The sequence below is a fragment of the Podarcis tiliguerta genome (genome assembly GCF_965153285.1).
Source record: "Podarcis tiliguerta genome assembly, chromosome: 8".
NCBI classification, from domain to species: Eukaryota; Metazoa; Chordata; class Lepidosauria; order Squamata; family Lacertidae; genus Podarcis; species Podarcis tiliguerta.
Window position 1 is genome coordinate 64355611 of NC_139541.1, and position 25202 is coordinate 64380812.

A 25202-nucleotide genomic window follows, 5' to 3' on the forward strand; every position below is an offset into this window, starting at 1 on the left:
CTTGGGGAAATTGGTCGGTGCAAGGCGGCGGGTGGTCGGGAGCCGGTAGTCGCTTCTCAGCTGCAACGGGGCCGCCAGAATAGTATCGTTGCTTTTGCAATTATTCATTATTCTTCGTCCAAAGCAGCGGGTAAAAGTAACACGCAAAACTCCTGACACCTCACTGCATGCATGTATTTCTTACCTCGTTAAGGCCGCAGTCAGATGCAGGGAGTATCTTGGGAGTAAGAGCCCCTTGAACCCAACGGGCTCTTACTCCCAGATAAACATGCATAGGGCGTAGCTGCCCCACCTCCCATCCACAAAAATTATTGAAAAGCATTGAAAGTACAGTACTAAATTAACTGAGGTTCTGCCCCTCCCCAGCAGAAGCCTGCCCCCCTGTGATGTTCCCTTTTTTTGCAACTCACTTCTACTCAAGAGTAGAAATTAATGAACTGAAATTCATGAACCCAAATTAGTCATGCCCATCATTTTAAATGGGCCATGATCTCCCCAAAAAAGCACAACTTCAGGAATCTGAAGAAGTGTGCATGCACACAAAAGCTCATACTCATAACAAACTTAAGGTAAAGGTAAAAGCACCCCTGACCATTAGGTCCAGTTGTGACCTCCTGGGGTTGCGGCGCTCATCTCACTTTATTGGCTGAGGGAGCCGGTGTACAGCTTCCAGGTCATGACTAAGCCGCTTCTGGTGAACCAGAGCAGCGCACGGAAACGCCATTTACCTTCCCGCCGGAGCGGTACCTATTTATCTACTTGCACTTTGACGTGCTTTCGAACTGCTAGGTTGGCAGGAAATAACAAACTTAGTTGGTCTCTAAGGTGCTACTGGAAGGATTTTTTTAATTATTTTTTTTTTACTACGGCAGACCAACACAGCTACCTACCTGTAACTAGAACTTTAGGAAGTAGACCTTGCAGAGGGTTTAGGGCTGCAGCCGCTTTTCAGCAATGGGAAGGATGATTATTTTCATTTTCTTTTTTTTATTATACTTGTATACTGCCCTTCATCTGAAGATCACAGGGTGATTCACAGCATAAAAATGCAAAACGAGAACACAAAATACATAAATAAGAACAAGAACAAACCAATATACCCCTCTTCCAGGAAGACATTTAAAAAGGCATAGAATGCTACCCAAAATTAGTCAAGTGTTGGCCCATTGAAATGGATGGGCATGACTAATTTGGGTTCATTAATTTCAGTGGGGTCTACTCTTGAGTAGCAGTGAGTTGCAAAAAAGCAACTGGATAATAGAACTCCAGGCAAATCAAAAGATGCAAAAGAGCGAGTGAAGTCAAGGTAACTAAATAAATACTCGTATTTCTGTAACGTAGGTTTGAGAAAATTATAAAACCTTTACAAAGGATAAGTCTAGGAATATTCGAGGGGCTTTTTGGGGGGGGTCTAGATGATACTCATGGGTCCCTTTGAAACCTGTGATCCTGTATATGTTGGGTAGGATTTATAAGAGGAAACCAGCCAAACCAGTTCCTTTGCTCAGGACAGCAATACCTCAAGGGCCACCTTTTCCCAAACAAACCCTGTGATAATCATCTGAGGCCCTTCATGTTCTTCCTCCATGAGACATCCAGAAGGTGGCAACATGAGAATGGACCTTTTCTTCAGCGGCTCCCCATTTGTGGAGTGCTCTCCACAGCTCCTTCATTACATAACTTTAGGTCCCAGGCGAAAACGTTTCTCTATAATCAGGTCTTTGGCTAATTAACATTCTGTGGCCTTTTAAATGTGTTTTGGGGGGGTTGTTTTTGTTTTATGTATTTTATGTTCTTTTGCATTTTTCTGTTGTGAGCTGACCTATGATCTTCAGGCTGTATACAAATATAGTAAATAAACAAATAAGTACATGAACAACTGGAGTCTCTGGCTTAGAGACTGGGATTGTGCACAACAATGTAATAATAACAGAACAATTGTATGAGACTTCATGACTGAGGTGCAGATATGGATGTGATATTATATACAGCGTCTGCATTTCGGTGTTGTGAAGGCACAGAATTATCGTATCTTCCATAGGCCATAGATTTATTCTTTATAAAGTCTGTAAATCTTTTCATTTAATTACATGTTATTGTTTAGTCGTGTAGTCATGTCCGACTCTTCGTGACCCCATGGACCAGAGCATGCCAGGCACTCCTGTCTTCCACTGCCTCCCGCAGTTTGGTCAGACTCATGTTTGTAGCTTCGAGAACACTGTCCAACCATCTCGTCCTCTGTCGTCCCCTTCTTCTTGTGCCCTCAGTCTTTCCCAACATCAGGGTCTTTTCCTGGGAGTCTTCTCTTTTCATGAGGTGGCCAAAGTATTGGAGTCTCAGCTTCACGATCTGTCCTTCCAGTGAGCACTCAGGGCTGATTTCCTTAAGAATGGATATGTTTGATCTTCTTGCAGTCCATGGGACTCTCAAGAGTCTCCTCCAGCATCATAATTCGAAAGCATCAATTCTTTGGCGATTAGCCTTCTTTATGGTCCAGATTTAATTACATACAACCCAGTATATCTCGAAGCACCATTCAGTTAAATACTATAGTTTCAGCCAATGCGGTGTTCCAAAGCAACTTCTTCCGCTTTGAGATCTTTAGGGCCACTTCTGATATTTAGACCAGGGGTGGGGAAACTGTGGCCCTCCTGATGTTGGACTCCTCGTTCCCATCAGCCCCAGCCAGTATGGCTAATGGGAAGCGATGGTGGGACTCATAGTCCAACAACATCTGGAGAGACCACAGGTTTCTCATGTCTGCCTTAGACATGAACTCAAAACTTCTGTTTCACCAAGCCTTAGGTTTCTTTCAGCTTCTACTATTTGCTATGCTGGGCGGTTTAAGCAGGGTTTTTTTGTTGTTGTTTTGTTTTATCCTGCCTTGGATAATTTGTTTTATGATTACTGCTATTATTCATGTTTTTAAAAAGTGGGGCAAGAATAATAAATCACATAGCCTCTTTTCTTTCGAATCAAAGGGAATGGCGCCTTTAAGATGTTGCTCAGGATGGCAAAGACATCAGAACGATCCTGTATCAATCTTTTTACCCATAAGCAAATGGAGAGATTAATGGATTAATCAACATGCAATTTGACAGCTTTTGTTTTGCTTTGTGGGACCCACCTCTTTTGCTGAATCTATACTGTTCTGTTCTAGCTGGAAGAGCTTAACTTGTTTTGTAGAGTTGCAACTGTGCATTTGTTTTCATAACTGCATATTACATGGTAACCTGCCCTGGGTGTTGATGGTAAAGGGCAGGTAAGAAATCGTATTTTAAAAAACACCCATTCGCAAGGCTAAACTGGTGGTTGTGAAACTCCTCTCCCCACTGACCACTCAAAAGTTGCTGAGGGTCTTGGCAGACCACATAATGATTTTTTCTGCCTGTTGCGGCAATTGCAGCGCACTGTGATAGTTGCTGCATGATTTTTAATTTCATTTTTGCAGACGCACCGTAAACTAGCTTAATGAAGCTTGTCCACGGACAACAGTTTGGGAATTAACATCAGGGGAGGCTGGTCCATTACTGTGAATGCGCCCTGACCCACCAACCTCAGTCTGCCCGTAGCCAGCTCACACCTGTCTCCCTTCCTACTTGCAGCAAGTCCAGGGGGTTGTATTAGCTGTTGGTTTCCACCCTCTCAGTCTCAGTGTTGCCCTTGTAGATTTCAGCAAGGAGGGAGGAGAACAGAACCAGAATTAGTTGGCTCTGCCTGCCATTGGGTCTGGGTCTGGTTAGTGGTGGCACCGCCTATTGTTGGTCTCCACACCTTCCACCCTACCATTCCCATGAGTACTAGCCACTACTGGCTAATGGTGAGAGGTCAATTAGGCCCTCCCTCTGAGACACTGAAAGTGCATGTGAGGGATCACACTGTGTAGCCCCAACACATCAGCTATGTCTCCCCTGGTTGTATGTTTGGGGATCGTATGAAGGGGAATCTACATGGGGGGGCGGGATCCTGGGCCACTCACGATCCCACCTCACATAAAGGAGCTCTGCACATCTACTCCTCAATATGCAATTAAATGCTGCTCAAGTAAATGTTCAATATGCAAGCTAGCCTTTGCCCTGCAACCCATTATTTCTTTGCAAGGTGGCCCACAAATCGTTGCTACTCAGCACAGGCAAAGCAAGTTATTTCGTTCTAAGGGACTTTTAGCAGGACAAATGTCATGACCACTTGATGGCGCCAAATGCCACCTGGCGTGCTGGGTGTCGGGACGGACATCTGTTTACTGAAAAAGAATGAATGACAAGTTTTGAAAGTAGGCACTGCCGAGTATTAGACATGAAAGCAATTTCAGGAAACGGCTCCCAGTTTTACAGTGAGAGATGGAGAAGTCCAGATATTTTATTTTCCATTCTTTTTGCAACCCTTTCTGTTGCTTTGGTTCCATGAGAGGCAGAAGGATGCTAAAATCAGACAATGGCTGTACATACGCTAACCCAGTTATAGCATTGAAATGCAGTTTTTCTTAATCCAAAATAGTTTGCGCTTGTCCTCAACATGCTCACTCCAAGATAGCTCAATTGGTGGAGCACGTGATTCTTAGCCTCAGGGTCATGAGTTCAAGCCCCACGTTAGGCAAAAAGATTCCTGGATTGCAAGGGTTGGACTGGATCAATCTGCAACGAGCTTTTATTTTCAGAGTGAAACCAGTTTCTCAAGAAGCCCTATTCAGGGGCGGAAATATATTCACCAGCTGATGTGCACCTGTCCTGCCCCCCCTTCATTATTTTTCTCTATCCCAGCACGACATCTGGAGGTTTCTGCACTGGCTACCCCTGTTTTAAAGAACCGGCCATCTCCATATACTCAAAAGCGAGACTCAAAAGTTACCTAAGTATGCTAGCAGCACCAGTGGTAGCACCACAGGCAATAGTACTGGTAGGTAAAGGGACCCCTGACCATTAGGTCCAGTTGTGGCCGACTCGGGTTGCGGCGCTCATCTCGCTTTATTGGCAAAGGGAGCCGGCGTACAGCTTCCGGGTCATGTGGCCAGCATAACAAAGCTGCTTCTGGCGAACCAGAGCAGCGCATGGAAACGCCGTTTACCTTCCCGCCGGAGCGGTACCTATTTAGCGGTACTTTGACATGCTTTCGAACTGCTAGGTTCGCAGGAGCAGGGAACGAGCAATGGAGCTCACCCCGTCGTGGGGATTCGAACCGCCGAACTGATAGACAAGTCCTAGGCTCTGTGGTTTAACCCACAGCGCCACCCACGTCCCTATAGTACTGGTACCTGGCAGGTAAACAAAGTACAGTGGTACCTCGGGTTACATACGCTTCGGGTTACATACCCTTCAGGTTACAGACTCCGCTAACCCTGAAATAGTGTTTCAGGTTAAGAACTTTGCTTCAGGATGAGAACAGAAATCGGGCTCCGGCAGTGCAGCGGCAGCAGGAGGCCCCATTAGCTAAAGTGGTGTTTCAGGTTAAGAACAGTTTCAGGTTAAGTTCGGACCTCCGGAACGAATTAAGTAGTTAACCTGAGGTACCACTGTATAGGTAAAAAATAGCACCAGTACCTGGCAGTACTGGTAACACCGACAGTAATATTGATGCTACCACTCGTAGTGTGGAAGCAAATTTGAATCCTGTTGCCACTGAGTTCATGGTGAGCAGATAGTTTCTGAATACCTATATAAGGGGAGGTGCTGAGACTTTTGGACGCAGACACAACAGATGTGCAAACCGCCCAGCCTCCCTCTCTTTGCACTCCCCCCCCCCCCGTGCTATATATGTCAGTGAGAGGAGGGGCGGTAATCCCCCTCCCCAGCCTCCCACACGCGATTTCCCTGCCTGCTGGTGGGCACAGCCCGCCAGATAGATCTTGCCGGGGGGGGGGGCTGGGCTGGGGGCGTCCCTGCCCGGTGATTGGCTCTTCCGCGGGGCCAGTAGCCCTGGCCGGGCTCGGCGCCCGCAGCCAATCGGGAGGCGGGGACTGTGGGGCTCGGGAATGCCGCGGCGCTGGTGGAGGCGCCGGGTGTGGAACGAGCGGCGGGCTGAGCTCGCGCGCATCCTGGGCGCTGCTCCTTTTCGACGATGCGCCCGGCGCTGCGCGCGCTCGGGCTCCTCCAGCTGCTCCAGCACCTGGATCTCGCCAGCGGCCAGACGGGTAAGTGGCCGAGGCGGCAGAGGGACTGGGAGCCGGGCTGGGAAACTCCTGCGGGTGGGACGCCGTCCGAGTAGGACTTGGCAGAAGGGGCAAGGAGTTGGGAGAGGCGGCGGTGGGAAACCAACTTTGTAAATGCTAAGTGAAGCGACGCCTGTTGCCGACACAAGAAAGGGCGATCCATAAGACGGATAAGCGCACAGTCTTGAAAGCGGGGGGCAGCTGCTTTCGGGCGGGCTGCAATCTTACATGGCAAATTCCGGTTGCACAATTGCATCCTGATGGGGAGACCTTGCGCAACAAACCCGTTTCTCGAAAACATCCGATTTTGTTTTATTTTTATGCCTGAGTGGAGATAAGGAAATTGGCTGCTGGGAAGCCTGGGACGCACTTGCAGTGATGCAACGTCGTCTAACCTCCCTGTAGATGGATGCTCATTTCATAGAATCATAGAACTGTGTAGAGTTGGAAGGGATCTTGAGGGTCATCTAGTCCAACCCCCTGCAATGCAGAAATGCCGACTAAAGCATCCATGAAAACCTCCAGGGAAGGAGGGATTTCAATACACAACCAACGTCCTCTAAATGGCATCAGGGCGAATGCTCACTAAACAGGCTGTCTGGAAGCAACCTGAGATGGAGATCCCGTGGCCAGGATGACAGCTCTCATCATCCCTGACCATTGGCTACTCTGTCTGGGGCTGAACATCAAGGGCCACAGTTTGTCCCTATCCTCCTCCTCCCCACTGCCCGAGTTCTCCAAGGGCAACGCTGAAACTAAGGTGGGAGAAGTTGAGAGCCAGTGCCTCCGCCCCACCAGGACTGGGTGCAAGGGAAGAGGTAGGAGCAGACTGAGGCTGGTGGAGCACTGCCCCCCTTTGTCCAAATGAGTCTCCATGGGCTAATTTTTAGAATAAACTTCCTCATGGTAGGGCTTAGTGCTCTGCAAAGTGGTGGACACTCCTTCACTGGAGGGGCTTTTTAAGCAGAATCTGGATGGCCGTTTGTCAGGGGTGCCCTTGTTGTATCCTGCGTTGCAGTTCTTGCCCAGAGCAAGGAACTGAACCAGACGAACTCAGAAACCTCTTCCAACTCTAGCGGTACTTGTCAGCTGAGTTTCACCCAGAGCAGACCCATTGAAATGAATGAACAGGACTAAGTTAGGTCCATTCGTTTCAACAGATCCCCTCTGAGTGTACTGCCCTATGTTTCTTTGGCAGACCTGGTTCGGTGGCAGTAGGTTTCACCCGTGGGTGGGGTGGGGTGAGCCAGAAATGAAAGACCAATCATTTTGGCAGGTGGGAGTCCTAATGACAATGTCACAAGTGTGTAAGCCGCTCTCTAGGTTCCATTGGTCAAAGTGTGCATTTAAAAAGACTCTTTTCTATTCTTCCCTAGATAAAGGAATAAGAATGGGATAGGATTTAGCGTGGCATCTTCGCCCCTCGTGTCCCTTTTTAATGATTGCCAGAGCGCCTTCCCGAAGTTGCGTTGGCAAGCTTTGTCAGGGAAACACGGAGCTAAGCATCTTCACCCCGCATGTCCCTTTCACAAAGATAGGTTGGCTGGCGATGGGTGGGTGTGGGATGGCGGACAGAGTTGGGTTGGGGGGGGCATCGCATATGTGACGTCGTGCACACGCAGCACTGCCCCCCCCCAATGCTGGGTGCAACTCGGCACTGCTGGAGCCTGCCCATCCTACTGGGGAAATATGCAACGCAGGTCTGGAGCCATGACTATTGGGCGATAATTTCCCAGTCCGGCCTTTGCCAACCTGGGGCCCTCCAGATGCTTTGGACTACAACTCCCATCAGCCCTAGCCAGCACTCACTCCCATCAGCTGATGGCGGTTGTAGTCCAAAACATCTGCGGGGACTAGGCTTGGCGAACTTGCTGGCCTAGGCTCTGATTCCAGATGGCAGCACTAAGAGGATCTGTGGAGCTTAGGGTTAAACAGCTGGGCAAATCTTAGAGGCTTCTGCCTGCAGTCTCTGTTTTCTTATTCCTGTTCCCTTCAGAGCTTGTAAACTCATTTGCAGAGCTGTACAGCTCAGTGAATGATACTCAGCTGCAATCCCACACAACGAACTAGGGGTGAGGAACCTATGGCCCTCAAATCCTGCTGGACTATGGCTGCATGCACACCATTCATTTACAGCACATTCCCTCTCCCAAGAAACCTGGGAGCTGTAGTTTAGCCTTCAGAGAGCTACAATGCCCAACAGCCTTAAGAAAACTACATTTCCCATGATCCTTTTTTTTGGGGGGGGGTGGGGTGAAGTGTGCTTCATGTGTATCATGTTGTATAGACAACCTATGTCTCCCATCATCCCTGATAACTGTTTGTAGCTTATGGAAATTGCAACAAGTTACACGGAGCCATGGATTCTCCTGCCCCTGCTATGCACACTTACCTGGCAAGCAGTGCAGATACCTATACCTGAAAAGTGTTGACTCCTGAATCTTGGGCAGCAGAATGGGATAGATGGGGAAGCCCGGCCCCTTCTCTAGCTGGTCTTTTGGACCCATTCCAGGCCACCCACCCTATTCACACTTGTCGTAAGTGTTTTTATCCAGCAGGAGCATGTCTTAGAACTCTGATAATGTCTCTTGGTTGCCTAGATGGAGGAGAGAGAGAGAGAGAAGGGGGTGAGCATGTGTCGTAGAAACCAGCTTACCATACAAAGATAAAATTCACATCCATTGCTGTCATAGATTGGTTGGATGCAGAGGAACAATATTCATTCATTCATTCGGGACGTGGGTGGCGCTGTGGGTTAAACCACAGAGCCTAGGACTTGCTGATCAGAAGGTCGGTGGTTCAAATCCCCTTGACGGGGTGAGCTCCCATTGCTCGGTCCCTGCTCCTGCCAACCTAGCAGTTTGAAAGCACATCAAAGTGCAAGTAGATAAATAGGTACCGCTCCAGCGGGAAGGTAAACGGCGTTTCCATGCGCTGCTCTGGTTTGCCAGAAGCGGCTTAGTCATGCTGGCCACATGACCCGGAAGCTGTCTGCAGACAAATGCCGGCTCCCTTGGCCTATAGAGTGAGATGAGCGCCGCAACCCCAGAGTCGGCCACGACTGGACCTAATGGTCAGGGGTCCCTTTACCCTTTTATACACCATTATTTGACTGTAAAAGAAACCTCAAAGTGGTTTACAAAGAGGTGGGTCTGGTGGGCGGATAAAATCATAGGTGGAAGAAAAAAACAGTTCAAAACAATGAGTTGAATAATTCTGAAAGACTTTAAAGTAGCAATAAACTTTGAACGAAGCAATCTCCGCAAGATGGTTTGCAGTTCCTGTTGAAAGTTTTCAGGCTGAATTTCAGCTGTCTGGAAATCTTCTGTTCAATAAAGTCTGACATGTTTGTGCTTCACAAGTTGAAGCTATGCAGTCTACAGTCAGAAGTAAGCATCACTGAGTTTAAGGGAAGCAGAGGAAACGGCATAGGACTACAGCCAGGAATGCTGATCCTAATAAATTAGGTATTGTGCTATGTGCTGCTGCTGCACCTCTCTCTCTCTCTCTCTCTCTCTCTCTCTCACTCACTCTCTCTCTCTCCCCTTGCATTTTTGTACCCTTCCACAAAGAAGTCGGTCCCTCAGTATTCTAGAGTTGATGCCCATGCAAATAGGACTGCTTTAAATCGATGCTTGTGGTCATCCAATGGCTTTACAAAGAACTTACAACTTTAATAGATGAGGAGGAGGATTTCAGCATCACCAGCAACCATAAGAAGACAATAGATACTCCTGATAGGTATAGATGTCTAGTACACACCACACACACCATTAAGCCAGTATAGAGATGATCTTCACATCACTTCTGGGAACCACAGCAAAATAAATTGCAAAATAACCCTTCTATATACTCATCTCAAAAAAACGAAACAAGCACAGCGGCCATGATGAAATCTTATTCCTCTGTGTCTCTCTCTGTGTGTAAAATATTAGTTCTGAGGTTTTAGGTCTTAATCCAAAAGTAAGGACTCCCCACCCCATCCCCCCGGTAGCATCTGTTGTATTTTGTCTTCTCCACATCCTGTTGAAAAATATACCGCCTGGAATTTGCTGAACAACATGGTAATGTCTTCCTGCTGAATGAGCTCCAGAAAAATGCAATGACTTTTGCACTGGGAACCTTCAGTATCTGAGTTGTGTCTAATTTCTTTATAAGTGGTTTTTTGCTTACGTTTTTTGCCAGTGAAATTTCCTGGGAATTGTGACTCCCTCTTCTAACTTGGAATTTCCCGCTGCTTCCCTCCAACATAGTTATGAAAAGTGTTTGGGGGTTTTTTTGGAGGGGGGGGGGGAGATGTTGTTAATGCCAGGTCAGGGATGTAGCAGGCATCCATCCATAAGAGCAGATCCAGAAAATGAGAGGATGGGCTGTATCACTACTGCTGTTATCATCTAGCAAGCTTGTACCCAGCATTGCTCGGAAATTCTACGACACTAAAAAAAACCACTCCAGTTTTGAAATCAGTGGTTAAAATCAGAGCAGTTTTGAAAGGTTCAGTCCTTCATCTTGATTCACAGCGGTGTGCAAATGTATCCAAACATAGAGAGAAACCTGCTCCTTGATATCAGAAAGCATCATTTGTCTTAAAAAGTGTCCAAATGTGCAGTCTCTGAAAAATTGGCTTGTTTTGCCTTTGGAGCAACGATTTTAAGGAGTAAAGTTTGGGGGATGAGAAGTTAAATTCTTCATGGGAGCAAACTCTTATCTGACAGAATGTCTGGTTTTAATAACAACTTTCCAAAATATGTACTGCGGTATATTTCATTTATGAATGGCTTCCCACGAGGCACCCCAAAGCAATTTGCACTACAATAAAAACGTATATAGAAAAACCTGCATGTGTGAAAACAGTTTAAACATTTGCATATATAAAAAAACCAATTAAAACCAATTGTAAACAGTTTAACCACAACAACATATATATAAAATAAATTCAGATCCACACAGATACCAACTTTATCTGACTTTGGGCCACTGCAAAAAAAAAAACAAAAAAAACCGGGGCAAAGGCTGAGTAGAAGGTGCCAAGGCAGGAAAGGGGTGGCTCAGAGCCACAAGCAGGCACCTATGTTTTTAGACATGCCTACTCCGCTGCCACCACAAATCTGCCCCCACAACCTGATGATTGTTCAAGCATGGGAGAAACTCTTCATCCCACTGCAGGGCTTCCTTTCTGCAGAATTGCTTACAGCTTTCTATAAATCATAGAATCATAGAGTTGGAAGAGACCACAAGGGCCATCGAGTCCAACCCCCTGCCAAGCAGGAAACACCATCAGAGCACTCCTGACATATGGTTGTCAAGCCTCTGCTTAAAGACCTCCAAAGAAGGAGACTCCACCACACTCCTTGGCAGCAAATTCCACTGTCGAACAGCTCTTACTGTCAGGAGGTTCTTCCTAATGTTTAGGTGGAATCTTCTTTCTTGTAGTTTGGATCCATTGCTCCGTGTCCGCTTCTCTGGAGCAGCAGAAAACAACCTTTCTCCCTCCTCTATGTGACATCCTTTTATATATTTGAACATGGCTATCATATCACCCCTTAACCTCCTCTTCTCCAGGCTAAACATGCCCAGCTCCCTTAGCCGTTCCTCATAAGGCATCGTTTCCAGGCCTATGACCATTTTGGTTGCCCTCCTCTGGACACGTTCCAGTTTGTCAGTGTCCTTCTTGAACTGTGGTGCCCAGAACTGGATTTTGAACAAAAGAGAAAGGTGGAAGGAATCCACTGTTCACACCTGGCTGATGCCCATTGGGACTGGTAAGGCGGAAACTGTATGCGCAGCCAGAGCTTCAAGCATCCATGGCAGATGGCCATCCCACCTCTGCTTAAAAGCCTCCAAGGAAACATAGTCCGCAACCTCTCAGGTCGTCTGGAAGCTACTCTCAGCAGCCTCAGACAGCATAACCAGTGGTCAGGGATGATTATAGTCCAACATCTGGGGACAGCTGAAGAACATTGGGAGATGGTAGCAGGACTGTGGGTTGGGCTGGCATGGACCAACTGGGTGACAACCTGCTGGCTCCCTCCCCAAGCTCAGACCCCTCATCTCTCCATGCCCCCCCAAACAATTCTCAGAGCAAAACCAAATCAGCCACCTCTTGTTTCTATATTGCTTTGTATTTTTAAAAAACAATTGATTGTGTTGCGCTCATTATCAAGCACTCGTTATCCGGTCTAGTTTTCCTGCTGGTGTTCTTCCACTGTTTTTCTCCCCCATCCCTGCTGAACGGAGGCAGAGTAAATACTTTATTGGACCTTTCATCTTCATGCATTTGCCAGAGAGCGCGCGTCCACCCGCAATGTTGTACAGCTAAGAAGGAAGCCGATAACCAGCAAAGCCAGAAACTTGTGGAATTGTAGGAAATCTTTGGCCAAGCAGATTACCCTCTCCCTCTCCCAGGCCCTTGATTAAACTCTAACCCGACTCATAATCTCATTCATCTGCATCTTCAATCAGGATAGTGGGCCATAGTCTAAAACCAATTCCCATAAATACCTTACTCCCCGACCAAAGACAATTATGTTGATACACACACACACACACACACACACACACACTGCCTCTTGCGTAAAAAAAAGTAAGTAGATGAACCGACAATCAGATAGTAGACAGAACTGAAAGCACACTGAATGTTCTTACCTGTCAAAGGGATCATGTGCAATCCAAGATTTTATATCTCTAAACTTGATAAAGCACCACAGCTCTGCATTAAAACAGTGTAAGTATTGCATACTAAAAGATTGTCCTCTGTAAGAAAGTTGCAACTGGTGGAATGACAAAGGTGTACTTTAACAGGTCATGCCCTGTGTTTTAATCATTGAATCATCTGATGCAGCCTTCCCCAGCCTGATGCACTCCATATATTATTCAACTCCACCTTCCATCAGCACCAGCCAGGGTGGCCAATGGTCAGGGATGATGGGAGTTGTAGTCCATGAACATAGGAAGGCTACCTTCTACTGAGTCAGACCACTAATGTATCTAGCTTAGCTTTGTCTATATTAACTGACAGTTGCTCTCCAGGTTTTCAGGCCGTAGGGAATTTTCCACCTCTATCAGGAGATGCTGGAGGGTTGAACATGCAGAACAGATGTTCTGTCACTGAGTTCCCACCCTTCCCATTCTGAATGGCCACAGGTCAGTAGCAGAACATCTGGAGGGCCTTAGCTTCCCCACCCCCCCAAATTAGAGAACCCCTGTCGAAAAGGTAGGAAGGAAACACAATATGCCATTTTCCCTTAACCATCCTGTTTGGGAGAAGGATTATGTGGCTTTCAAAGCTGCAACCAAGTACACACTTCATTTGGGAATAAGCCCCAATGTACGAATAAACAGGATCTTATCTAGATCTCTGATCAAGTTGACCGAGGCCTGTACCAACCATGCGATGGTGGGGGTGTAGAGTGGGCTTTGATATATTCCTAGCCAGTTGCATTTTTAAATAAAACGATGGGGTTTTTGTTCTAAGAGGCTAAAAGGAATTGGAGGAGAAAATTAAGCAAACTGAGGGCTTATCTAGTTTGTGTTGCTGCTTTTCCCTGGGAAAATTTGCAGTTTAGTGCTGAGTGGTCACGGCAGTAGATAGTTCTACTGCAGTAGAAAGATGAAAGTAGTTGATCCCAGCTAAGCCAATAGAGGGGGCTTTACTGAGTGGTAGAACATCCGCTTTGCACGCAGAAGGTCCCAGGTTCAAGACTGGGAAAATGAGATTGGAGGTGGTAGGAACATCATGCGCTATTGGTCCATTTAGCTCAGTACAGTCTACACTGACTGGCAGCAGCTCTCCAAAATTTTAGGTAGCATTCTCTCCCTGGCCTAATGAGAGATTGTGGGGTTCAAACCTGGGATTTTCTGCATGCAGAACAGATGCTATCCGCCACCAAGCTATGGCCCTTTCTCTTAATTTCCCCCATCATGTCTAGTAGTCTACTAGCCATGCAGCCTGCAAAGGATCAGGTAACAAGTGATGGAGAAGCTGCCGGTTAGAGTGGGCAATTCCTGAGTAGCTGGACAGATGGTTTGACCTGATGCAAAGCAACTTCCAGACATGCTTGGCACTCAGTAGTTAGTGCTGGTGTACATCAGTCTTATCTCCTCGCCTTCCAGGGGATGGTTGTGGTCACTCGACGCTGACGCCTTACAGCGGGACTCTGACTTCCAAGAACTACCCTGGCACTTATCCCAACTTCACGTCTTGCGAGTGGAGCATCCGCGGAGCTGCGGGGAGCTCCCTCAGCCTGATCTTTGGAGACATGGACATTGAAGCCTCAGAGCAATGCAAATCCGGCTTCCTATTGCTTTCTTCCCCATCGGATGGAACTCACTTTGGTAAGGACAACCGTTTGACTTCTCGATCGTAAGGATCTCAGGAGTCACGGACAGCCTGGGGTCACGGGAGTGGAGCACATTCTGCAGTGGGGTCAGGAAGGGGAAACTGCACATGTCCTTTTCACATGGAGGTAAGAGGGAAAGACGGTGGCTCCATGGGAGAGCATCCGCTCTGCCTGCAGAGGAGCTCCAGGTTCGGTTCCTGGCAACTCCAGGTAGGACCAGGAATGTCCCTTCCCTGAAACCCTAGAACAGGGGTCAGCAAACTTTTTCAGCAGGGGGCCAGTCCACTGTCCCTCAGACCTTGTGTGGGGCTGGACTATATTTTGAAGGGGTGGGGCAAATAACGAATTCCTATGCCCCACAAATAACCCAGAGATGCATTTCAAATAAAAGCACACATCTACTCATGTAAAAACACCAGGCAGGCCCCACAAATAATCCAGAGATGCATTTTAAATAAAAGGGCACATTCTACTCATGTAAAAACACGCTGATTCCAAGACCGTCTGCTGGCCAGATTTAGAAGGTGATTGGGCTGTATCCGGCCCCTGGGCCTTAGTTTGCCTACCTATGCCCTACCAATCAGTGCAGACCAATGGTCATCAACCAGTCCAGACCTGAGACTCCCACATTCACGTATCCACTTTCGATTTATGCTTAATAGCACTAGCAAGGCACATTGTTAATCTCAAAATAGCAATTCACAGGGCTATGTACAGGGGGCTGCCTTAGCATTGCCACTAAATGAAAAGCCGCAAGGAACTTCCCCTCTGACCTAACCCTGTGTCCAGTGCCGGATTTACATATAATCTAAACAAGCTATAGCTTAGGGCCCCACTCTCTTGGGGGCTCCCCAAAAAATTAAAGGAAAAAAACTGGATGTACATTTCCAAAATAGAAGATAAAAAACAAATAAAATAAAACCTACATACAGCAACAATGTTTTGTGTTGTGTAGGCTCCTATAATGTAAGTAATGGGCCCCGTCTGCTAGCCTGTTCCCTAAAATATCACTGGTTTGCTCATTTCTATATATAGGGTGCCTACCTTCTGCATGTGCAAATGGCTTTAGATACCTACTAGGTCCATAAATTACCATATAGCATATACTCAACACAAAAAACAGCGACAATTTGTTGTCGACAAAGGACAGCTGGACATATAAAGGGCCCGATTACCTTCAGTCCTTCAGTAATTTAGGGCCTCATCAAACCTAAATCTGGCCCTGCCTGTGTCTGGTTGCAGGGAGAGGGATGAGTGTGATGTGGCATGCCTAGTCCATCTAAGTCTCACCTGCTACAGCCAGGCTCCTGCCATCACTTCCTGGGCCCCCGGCTATTGCTATGATGGCAACTGCTGGGCATCCGAGCTACACACCAGAGTGGACCCTTATTCAGTCTCGTCCCCAGTATGCCTCTATTCTGGGAGAAGTCTAAAAAGCCACAGAAATGGACTAAAACGTGAGCAGAGAGTGTTCCTGCTCCATAGACACATATAGACTGGCATGGCTATAGGGAGGAATACGGCTGGCCAGAAATAAGCTTCTTTTTGAAAAAGGCTCTTGCCTTTCTCCTGCCATTTTGTTACGACAATTTAAAATTCAATCTTAAATACAGTTCAAGCGCCTTATTGTCCCAGGAATAGAGTGGCCCTCCCCCACTCCCTTATCTGCTTGGAAAAGCGAGAGGTGCTCAGTGAAACGAACTGGTCTTTTCCATCTCTGATTTCTATGGCCATTCAGACCATAGAAAAAGGGGAAACGTTGAATGATCTCCTGGCTGACCCTCTCATGTGTCGCTCTGGCAGAGCACAAAGGGGCCTTCTCTTTGCAATATACACTTGGAGCTCCTCGGCTCTTGTCCCTTCTTTTCCTGCTGCATCCTATAATTAACTTTGCTTCCTCTTGGCATGGGGACTCGCCCACCCTTTCCTTCACCCCTTGCCTCTCCGACTCCATCACCTCCGATTCCTGGCAGAGGCTGCTTTCACTTGGTTCTTTGGGAGAGACGGTTCCTGGAAGACATTTCCAAAGGTCATCCTTCCTGGCTAGCTTTGCTTGCCTCCTTACTTCTTTCAGTTTCCCTCTCTAAGGGCAGCTTCAAGGCCCATCCAATCTCCCTTTAAATCCATAAAATCTCTCCTAGGAAAACATTTCAAGCACTGCTGGGGGGGGGGGGCAAACTTAACAAACTGGTTCGCGCGCGCGCACACACACACACACCTGCTCCTTGCATAAGTTCCCTCCATGTGGCCCATTTCCCATGCAGATATATAAAAAGGCAGATTTACATTTGCCACCACCCCCCCAATCCTTTTTTTTAAAAAACTTGCATTTTATTTATTTGTTAACATTCTTATATTACATCAGTAAACATTGTCATATTACTTTACAGGACTTACTATAATATAATTCCCAACATGTATACAAAAATTATATACATATTTTATATACCTAGAAAGAAAATGAAACAAAAAAAAGAAAGAACAAAGAGAAAAAACAAAAACAAATCTCCCCCCCAAATCATATACAGTGGTACCTCGCAAGACGAATGCCTCGGAAGATGAAAAACTCGCAAGACGAAAGAGTTTTTCGTTTTCTGAGTTGCTTCGCAAGACGGATTTCCTTATGGGCTTGCTTCGCAAGACGAAACGTCTTGCGCCTTTTTTTAAAAAACCGCCAATGCATTCCTATGGGAAACCGTCAATACACAGTGGTGCTTTGCAAGACGAAAAAACTCGCATAACGAAAAAACTCGCAGAACAAATTAATTTCGTCTTGCGAGGCACCACTGTACATACCAACACACTAGACTTCCTGTCTTTCCCATTGTATATTCCTTTTTTTACAAATGAATGTACTATTATTATTGTATATTTCTTTACATATTATCTAATACATTCCTATATCAATATGTGTCTTATTTCTCAGCTCAGTCTCACTCCAAGGTCAATCAAATGCTAGCATAGATAGCGAACCTTTACTGTTAACTGCGCCATTTAAACAAATTCTTGTAGCTTGTAATGCCAGTCCGTTATTGTCGGGGCTTCTTGTTCCTTCCACCCCTTTGCCATCCAAAGTCCGAGCTGCGGCCGTTACATATAAGAATACCTCCCTAAAAAGCATTGTTGGCAGGGACATCCCAAAGGCCTTTAGGGCCCCCCCCCCATCCTATCACTTGATCCTGTTCTGATCTAGGACATTACACTGAATGAACACACAGACACTCCTTTTCAGGCTATAGCTGTGCACATGTGTGAAGAAGCTTTAAAGTGGGCATGGAGGTGCCTCCATACAGATGTTTAATGTGAACTCAGTGCTGCTCATTCCTGCACTTTTTTATAGTTTAAAAACTGTGGGATGTGATACATAAGTAGCAGTCAAGTACAACATTCCTTGTTCTCCTAGAGTGGACATGCAGGGGAATGTTTGGTCCAGCCAGTCGAAAACTTCCTGTTTCCTCCTGGCTGGGACATAGTTCTTTTGCATGTGACTAGAGGTGGGCATGACCTTACCTGCCCAGGTAACAAAAGGACAAGGCATGCAGAACACCCTCTCTCTTTGACTTCCTCCGTCATTGGAGCAGCAGCTTTTAGCTAGAATTGTTCTGTTGGCACTCAGCCAGCAGAGGACACTGGGACTATCTCCATATGGGACAGATCCACATGCATATACTTTGTAACTAAGTCTGCCTTCAGGGATCCAACTGTGAAATGATGATGTGAGTAAACTTATTTTATATACTTTACACAAGATTGTAGCGTGTTTATTCTTTTAAGGGAACTTACCAGGAATCTAATATTGAGAGGCTTAAACAAGCCTGCAACCAGCTATCTGCTGTGCGTTTAAAAGGGGAATGTAAAACTCTGCTAAATTATAGAACTTGCTAGCGCAAGTTAGGAAGCATATTAATAAACAATATGTCCTCTCCTGCCTCCCTGAACATTCCCACAAAAAACCGCAATGGAGGAGAGACCATCACCTTCCACTGTCAAACAACTCTTAATGTCAGAAAGTTATTCCTAATATTTCGTCAGACTCTTCTTTCTTGTAGCTTGAATCCATTGGTTTGGGTCATATCCTCCAGAGCAGGAGAAACCAAGCTTGCTGTATCTTCCATGTATCTGCCCGTTCAATATTTGAAGATAGCTACCCTATCACCTCGGGGACGCGGGTGGCGCTGTGGGTTAAACCACAGAGCCTAGGACTTGCCGATCAGAAGGTCGGCGGTTCGAATCCCCCCGAGGGGATGAGCTCCTGTTGCTCGGTCCCAGGTCCTGCCAACCTAGCAGTTCGAAAGCACATCAAAGTGCAAGTAGATAAATAGGTACCACTCCGGCGGGAAGGTAAACGCCGTTTCCGTGCGCTGCTCTGGTTCGCCAGAAGCAGCTTAGTCCTGCTGGCCACATGACCGGCTGTACGCCGGCTCCCTCGGCCAATAAAGTGAGATGAGCGCCGCGACCCCAGAGTCGGCCACGTCTGGACCTAATGGTCAGGAGTCCCTTTACCTTTACCTTACCCTATCACCTCTCAAGTATTCTCTTCTCCAGGCTAAACATACCCAACCCCCTGAACTGTTCTTTATAAGGCTTGATCTTCAAACCTTTTATCATCTCAGCAGCCCTCCTCTGCACACCTTCCAGCTTGTCAACATCCTTCCTAAAATGTGATGCCCAGAACTGGGCACACGACTCCAAGGGGAGCCTGACCAAGGAAGAATACAATGGTGTCTGCATGAAGATACCATCTCATACTTCCCCACCCTACCCCATTTAATCCGGATTTACTGTTTCTGTGCTGTTTCTTTACTTATTGGATTTTCCACAGGAACATTAAATCCAGATTAAACGGAAAATAATATGGGGCGTCGTTTTGATGAGGTTGATGTTGTGTGGATGATGTGCAAAGCTTGCTTGGGTTAACAAATAAATGTTCACTGTATTCCTTTTGATGCCTGCAGAAAACATTTTTGTTTAGGCAAGCCTATCCAGACAAGTTGAAGTTCCATGTGTTTCATTCCTTGTTAGTTAGCGCTGATTTCTGTTATCTTTTTAAATATTTAAAAAGCCTGCTTCTAACAAACCTGTTTTTAATCAAGAATGTCAATGTCTTATTTTAGATTGTTGTAAGGTGTTTAGAAGGTTTTTCATTATTTAATCAATAAAGCTAATTGCATATATAAATAAATTTCTATGCTGTTTGGATAGGTCTAATCTTATAATTCCCAGGAGAAAAGCTGGTTTTTTTAACGGATGTTATCTTAAACATCTTTTTCAATTCATTTTATATCATTTCCCAGTAAACTTTAACCTTTTTACAAGGTTTGTCTCCCATTCCAATAACACCTTATACATTTTAGACATCACTTTAACATTACAATTTAACAGGTCTCTTTCTAATTGTGATAGTTGTTCCCCCAAACCCTCACGTCATATCCTTTTAAAACATTTCATTCAAATGATAATAATATAACCATGATGTTAACATTCCAGGTAAATCCTTAAACTCTTTTAGTTTAAAGTCTCCACCCTCCTCTCTTAGCAAATTTCTATAAGTTGCCTAGCTTTCCATCTTATTTTTCTTTTTCACTGCTATGGCTTCCAAAGGTAAAAGCCAAAGTGGTGTTTTAATTTCCAATAAATGTTTATATTTGTCCCATATTCTATATAAATTTTTCCTAATTATATGGTTTGCAAAACCTTTATGTACTTTCACCTTTTCATAACACAATAAGCGTGCCAACTAAAAATATTATCATGACCTTCCAAATCTAAAATATGCTGATTCTTCAATAGCAACCATTCCTTTAACCAGCACAGACAAGATGCTTCATAATATAATCTCATATCCAGCAGGGAGAAACCTCTTCTCTCTTTTGTGTGTTTCAGTGTTTTATATTTCATTCTCGGTTTTTCCCCTTGCCAGATATATTTAGAAATATATTTTTGCCATTTGTTGAAGCAATCTGTCTTGCTGATCACCGGTATTGATTGAAAGAAAAATAACATTCTTGGTAATACATTTGTCTTTATGGTCGACACTCTGCCCGGCAACGAAGGTTTAATTCTACCCCATATTTGCAAATTTCTTTTAATGTCCTTCCGGGTTCTCAGATAGTTATCTTTATATAGATTTATATTCTTTGCTGTTAATCATACACCTTCTTTTCAATCTTTAGACCTGATATGTTTTGTAATTCATTTTTACTCTCATCATTCATGATTTTTACCAAGAGCTTGGTTTTATCTTTAATAATTTTAAGACCTGGTATTTCTCAAAGAAAATTTATCTCTTCTAATGCTTTCAGAATTGACTCTAGTGGTTCTTCTACAGATATCACCATGTCATCTGCAAAAGCTTTTAATTTGTATTGTCTCTGTCCCACTCTTATTCCTTTAATTTCTTGATTACATCTTAATCTTTGCACCAAAACTTCTAAAACTCATGTGAACAATAAAAGTGACAGCGGACAACCTTGTCTAGTTTAGTTTACTTACAATTCTCAGTCAATACGTTATTTACTATTAATTTTGCTGATGGTTTTGCATATATTGCCTTAAGTTCTTTTATAAAAGTTTCTCCACAGTTCATATATTCAGAAATTTTAAACATAAACTCCCAGGAGACATTATCAAATGCTTTCTCTGCATCTAAAAACATCAAGGCTGCTTGTTTTTCATTTCTCACTTCAAAATATTCTATTACATCAATTATATTTCTGATATTATCTTTCATTTGTCTTCCTGGCAAGAATCTGGCCTGATCTTGATGTATTACCTCTTTTAATACAGCTTTCAACCTATTGGCTAATATATCTGCAAAAAGTTTATAATCATTATTCAACAAAGATATAGGTCAATAGTTTTTAACCAGCTCTGGATCTCTATCTTGCTTAGGGATCAAAGTTATATAAGCACTCTTTCAGGATTCTGGCAGCTTCCCTGTATTTGAGGTCATATTCATAATGTCCTTTAAACGTTTTATTAGACAATCTTGTAACTTGTTATAATATGCCTTTCCTAATTTTGCCTGTAAAAGTACTTGCTGCAATTTCATCATTGTCACTGGTCCATTCAAAGATGTCATTTTATCTTTTGATATCCTATTCCACTATCTTCTACATATTTACTCATTTTTTCTGAGTTACCCTATTTGGCTCGATATAGCTCTTTATAAAAACTCACAAACTGGTTTCTTATTTCTTTAGGTTTTTCCCCTACTCTTCTTTCTATACGTATTTTATTAATACAGGTTTTTTCTTTATTTGCCAAGCTAGTAGTTTCCCTGACTTGTTAGCCTGTTCAAATTGTTTCTGTTTTAAATATTTAATTTTCCATTCTATTTCCTGATTTATTATCATTGCATATTGCGTTTGCAATATCTTAATGTCCTGTTTCACTATCTCTTTTCGTGGGGAATTTATTCATTCTTTTTCTTTCTTTTTTATTCCTTGAAAAAATCCTTGTTTTTCTGCTCTCTTATCTTTCTTTGGTACACACTTTGCTATTTACAAAAGCCCCACATTACCACTTTACCCACATCCCAAACCACCTTTAAATCTGTCATTTGGTTTAAATTAATTTCAAAATAATCCTTTGATTTTTTTTGCCCCCTTTCCTAATATTTCTTGATCATTTAATTTCCGCAAGGAATTTCTTACAGATCCTGTCCACATTCCATATTCTTGAACAGCTCCACCTCTAGGGATGGGTGAATCTTTCCATTTCAGTTTTTCTCTATTTCTCATTTCTTCAATCCTAAATTAGGTTTTCAAAACTTCAATTTATGATTTTTTTTCTTTAAAAGGTTCTCATGAAAATTCACCAGTGTCTTCGTGCATATTTCTCCTTACATGTTCATGTTTCTTTGCAATTTTGCCTAAAATGCAAATTTTTTTGCATGTTATTTCCATGAACAGATGAATTTTTACACACATGTATTGGCTGGAGAATTGCAATGCAAGATTCAAAGAACTGTGCAAATTTCAAAGGATGGCTGTGTTATGATTCACACTTCATTTTGGGAAATGGGAATTGGGTTGGCTTTTCTTTAAATACAAAAGGAATTGACTTTCTCCTCCATCCCTACCAACCTTGCAATGATTATTCACTCGTCAGCTATAGTGTTCTCATTTTCTAGCAGGGAAAAAAACAAAATAATTTTGACCTGATCTTGGTCCTACATTTCCTGGAATGAAAAAGGGTTGGGATTCCTCTTTGCCTGCTTCCAAACACAACAATGGTTGAGTTTCCTCTTCTCTGAACAGAATTTCATGTTCCAAAAGAAGGTGCTTTCTGCCTGACTGAAGGACTGAAGGAGTCCTGTTGACTGAAAGACCCCAATGAACAGATGCACAGAAAACTGCTGAAATGCCAGCTTCTGTCTGATAGTGTGAAGTATGTCAACTGAAGGGGAGGAACCACCAGGCATGCAGGAAGTGGTAGGAGATAAGAGGCCTCAGCATTCAAGCCATTCATGAGCAGAGTTGTGCAAAATTGCAACTGGAAAACAAGGAGGATGCAAAAATGTAGCTCTACATCCCTGATACAGACTGGTGGCCTGGATTGTTAGAAAAAAGCTCCCTACGTGGTTTTGCTTCCCTGTAACGTGTGTTGGGGTGAAGGTAATAGAGACGATCAACACAACTGTACGGAATAATCTCAAATTTGCAGAGGAAAAGATCCTTTTGAATGATATACCCAATACATGGAATCTAACAAAGGGACAATAGGAATGGATTCTATGCAACCAGAAAAATAAAAATGCAGCTCCTGTCAATTATTGGATAGAAGATATTGACAAACTCGCTACACATGAACAAGTTGGGTACAAACGTAGACTTGCTGCAGACAAATTCAATGATTTGTTTTTATAAATATTGTATTAGGTTAAGGTCTGGTTAACTACAATAGTTTTTTGGTGTCTTATCTTGCTCTGTGCACTTGTAATTGTGTACTTTTTATCTTTCAATCAAGAATACACACACACACACACACACACACACACACACGTGAGTTTGGGTTTATAGTGAAAGCGCCTTTTTTGAGTTAACTGGAGCATGGTGCCTTTGCTGGGATTCTCCCCCCCCCCCCTCAGTCAGCCAGTTTCTGCTCCTGGCAGCATCACCCAGAGCAGATCCTCACTTCAAAGCAGAGGCTTCTCTGGTCCAATTCAGCCTTCAGCAGAACTGGCTCCTGGCTGACTTTCGGGAAGTTCTCTGGAACGGAAGTTCTGGGGCAGCATGACCTTGGAACAATGCGATGTGCGTGCAGCGAGGAAGGGAGAGGGGTCTCTGGCTGTGTCTCTTGGTCGTCACTTTGTTCCAGTGTGCTGTGGGAAATGATGCAACTGGCAGGCTCCTCGGAGGTTGAGGCAAGTGGGGTGGAATGAAGGATTTCATGCCGCAGCCCTGTGGCAAAGAGTACTACAAAGGCCTGGAAGCAGATTCCCTTGGCCATATTTGCAGCCCACGCTTCTCATCTGAATGCTTTCAAAGCTGGCCAGCCACTAGTGTTTTGAGTTTTTTGCCAGAATCATCCTTTCTTAAAATAAAAAATAGCACCATTATTATTTTATACACAACAAGGAAGCATAGCTGAAGTTACCTGATGATACTTTTTCTGCAGAGGCCAGAGTGATCCTCTGCCAGGTGGACAGTGGTGACTGGTGGCAGTTGGGGCAGTAGCTGGAGCCAGAGATAGGCAGAACCAGCCAATGATAGGTTTGCTCCCATCCTCCTCCCTGCTGAATTCTAGAAGGGGAACGCTGAATGAAACGAAGCCGGCAATCACTCCCTCTGAAATGGTTATGTGTCTGGAGGTGGTTGGAGGATGGATGGCGGCTAACAGATTGTGGTTGAATCCTGACAAGACAGAAGTATTGTTTTTGGGGGACAGGAGGTGGGCAGGTGTGGAGGACTCCCTGGTCCTGAATGGGGCAACTGTGCCCCTGAAGGACTAGCTGCGCAGCCTGGGAGTCATTTTGGACTCACAGCTGTCCATGGAGGCACAGGTCAGTTCTGTGTCAGGGCAGCTGTTTACCAGCTCCATCTGATACACAGGCTGAGACCCTACCTGCCTGCAGACTGTCTCGCCAGAGTGGTGCATGCTCTGGTTATCTCCCGCTTGGACTACTGCAATACGCTCTATGTGGTGCTACCTTTGAAGGTGACCCGGAAACTACAACTAATCCAGAACGTGGCAGACTGGTGACTGGGAGCGGCCACCAAGACCACATAACACCGGTCTTGAAAGACCTACATTGGCTCCCAGTATGTTTCCGAGCACAATTCAAAGTGTTGGTGCTGACCTTTAAAGCCCTAAACGGCCTCAGCCCAGAATACCTGAAGGAGCGTCTCCACCCCCATCGTTCTACCCAGACAGTGAGGTCCAGCACCAAGGGCCTTCTGGCGTTTCCCTCACTGCGAGAAGCCAAGTTACAGGGAATCAGGCAGAGGGCCTTCTCGGTAGTGGTGCCCTCCCGGTGGAATGCCCTCCCACCAGATGTCAAAGAGAACAACAACTACCAGACTTGTAGAAGACATCTGAAGGCAGCCCTGTTTAGGGAAGCTTTAAATGTTTGATGTATTACTTTATTTTAATATTTTTTTGGAAGCCGCCCAGAGTGACGGGGGAAGCCCAGCCAGATGGGCGGGGTATAAATAATATATTATTATTATTATTATTATTATTATTATTATTATTTTGGAAGGTAGGCAGGTGAG

General features: G+C 44.8%; 1 protein-coding gene across 2 annotated transcripts in view; it reads left to right on the top strand.

Annotated features, from left to right (window-relative positions):
- Window positions 1-5791: 5791 nt before the first annotated feature.
- The window catches only part of LOC310684291 (discoidin, CUB and LCCL domain-containing protein 1-like), a 40394-nt gene continuing 20983 nt past the window's right edge, over window positions 5792-25202 (top strand). The window contains exons 1-2 of one of the 2 annotated variants that reach the window (XM_083455182.1): window positions 5792-6127; window positions 14258-14479. In XM_083455182.1, coding sequence (XP_083311308.1) covers window positions 6055-6127; window positions 14258-14479 — 295 coding nt within the window. In that variant the 5' untranslated portion in view covers window positions 5792-6054. The remainder of the gene's footprint in view (window positions 6128-14257; window positions 14480-25202) is intronic. The other variant, XM_083455183.1, reaches the window with a different exon arrangement.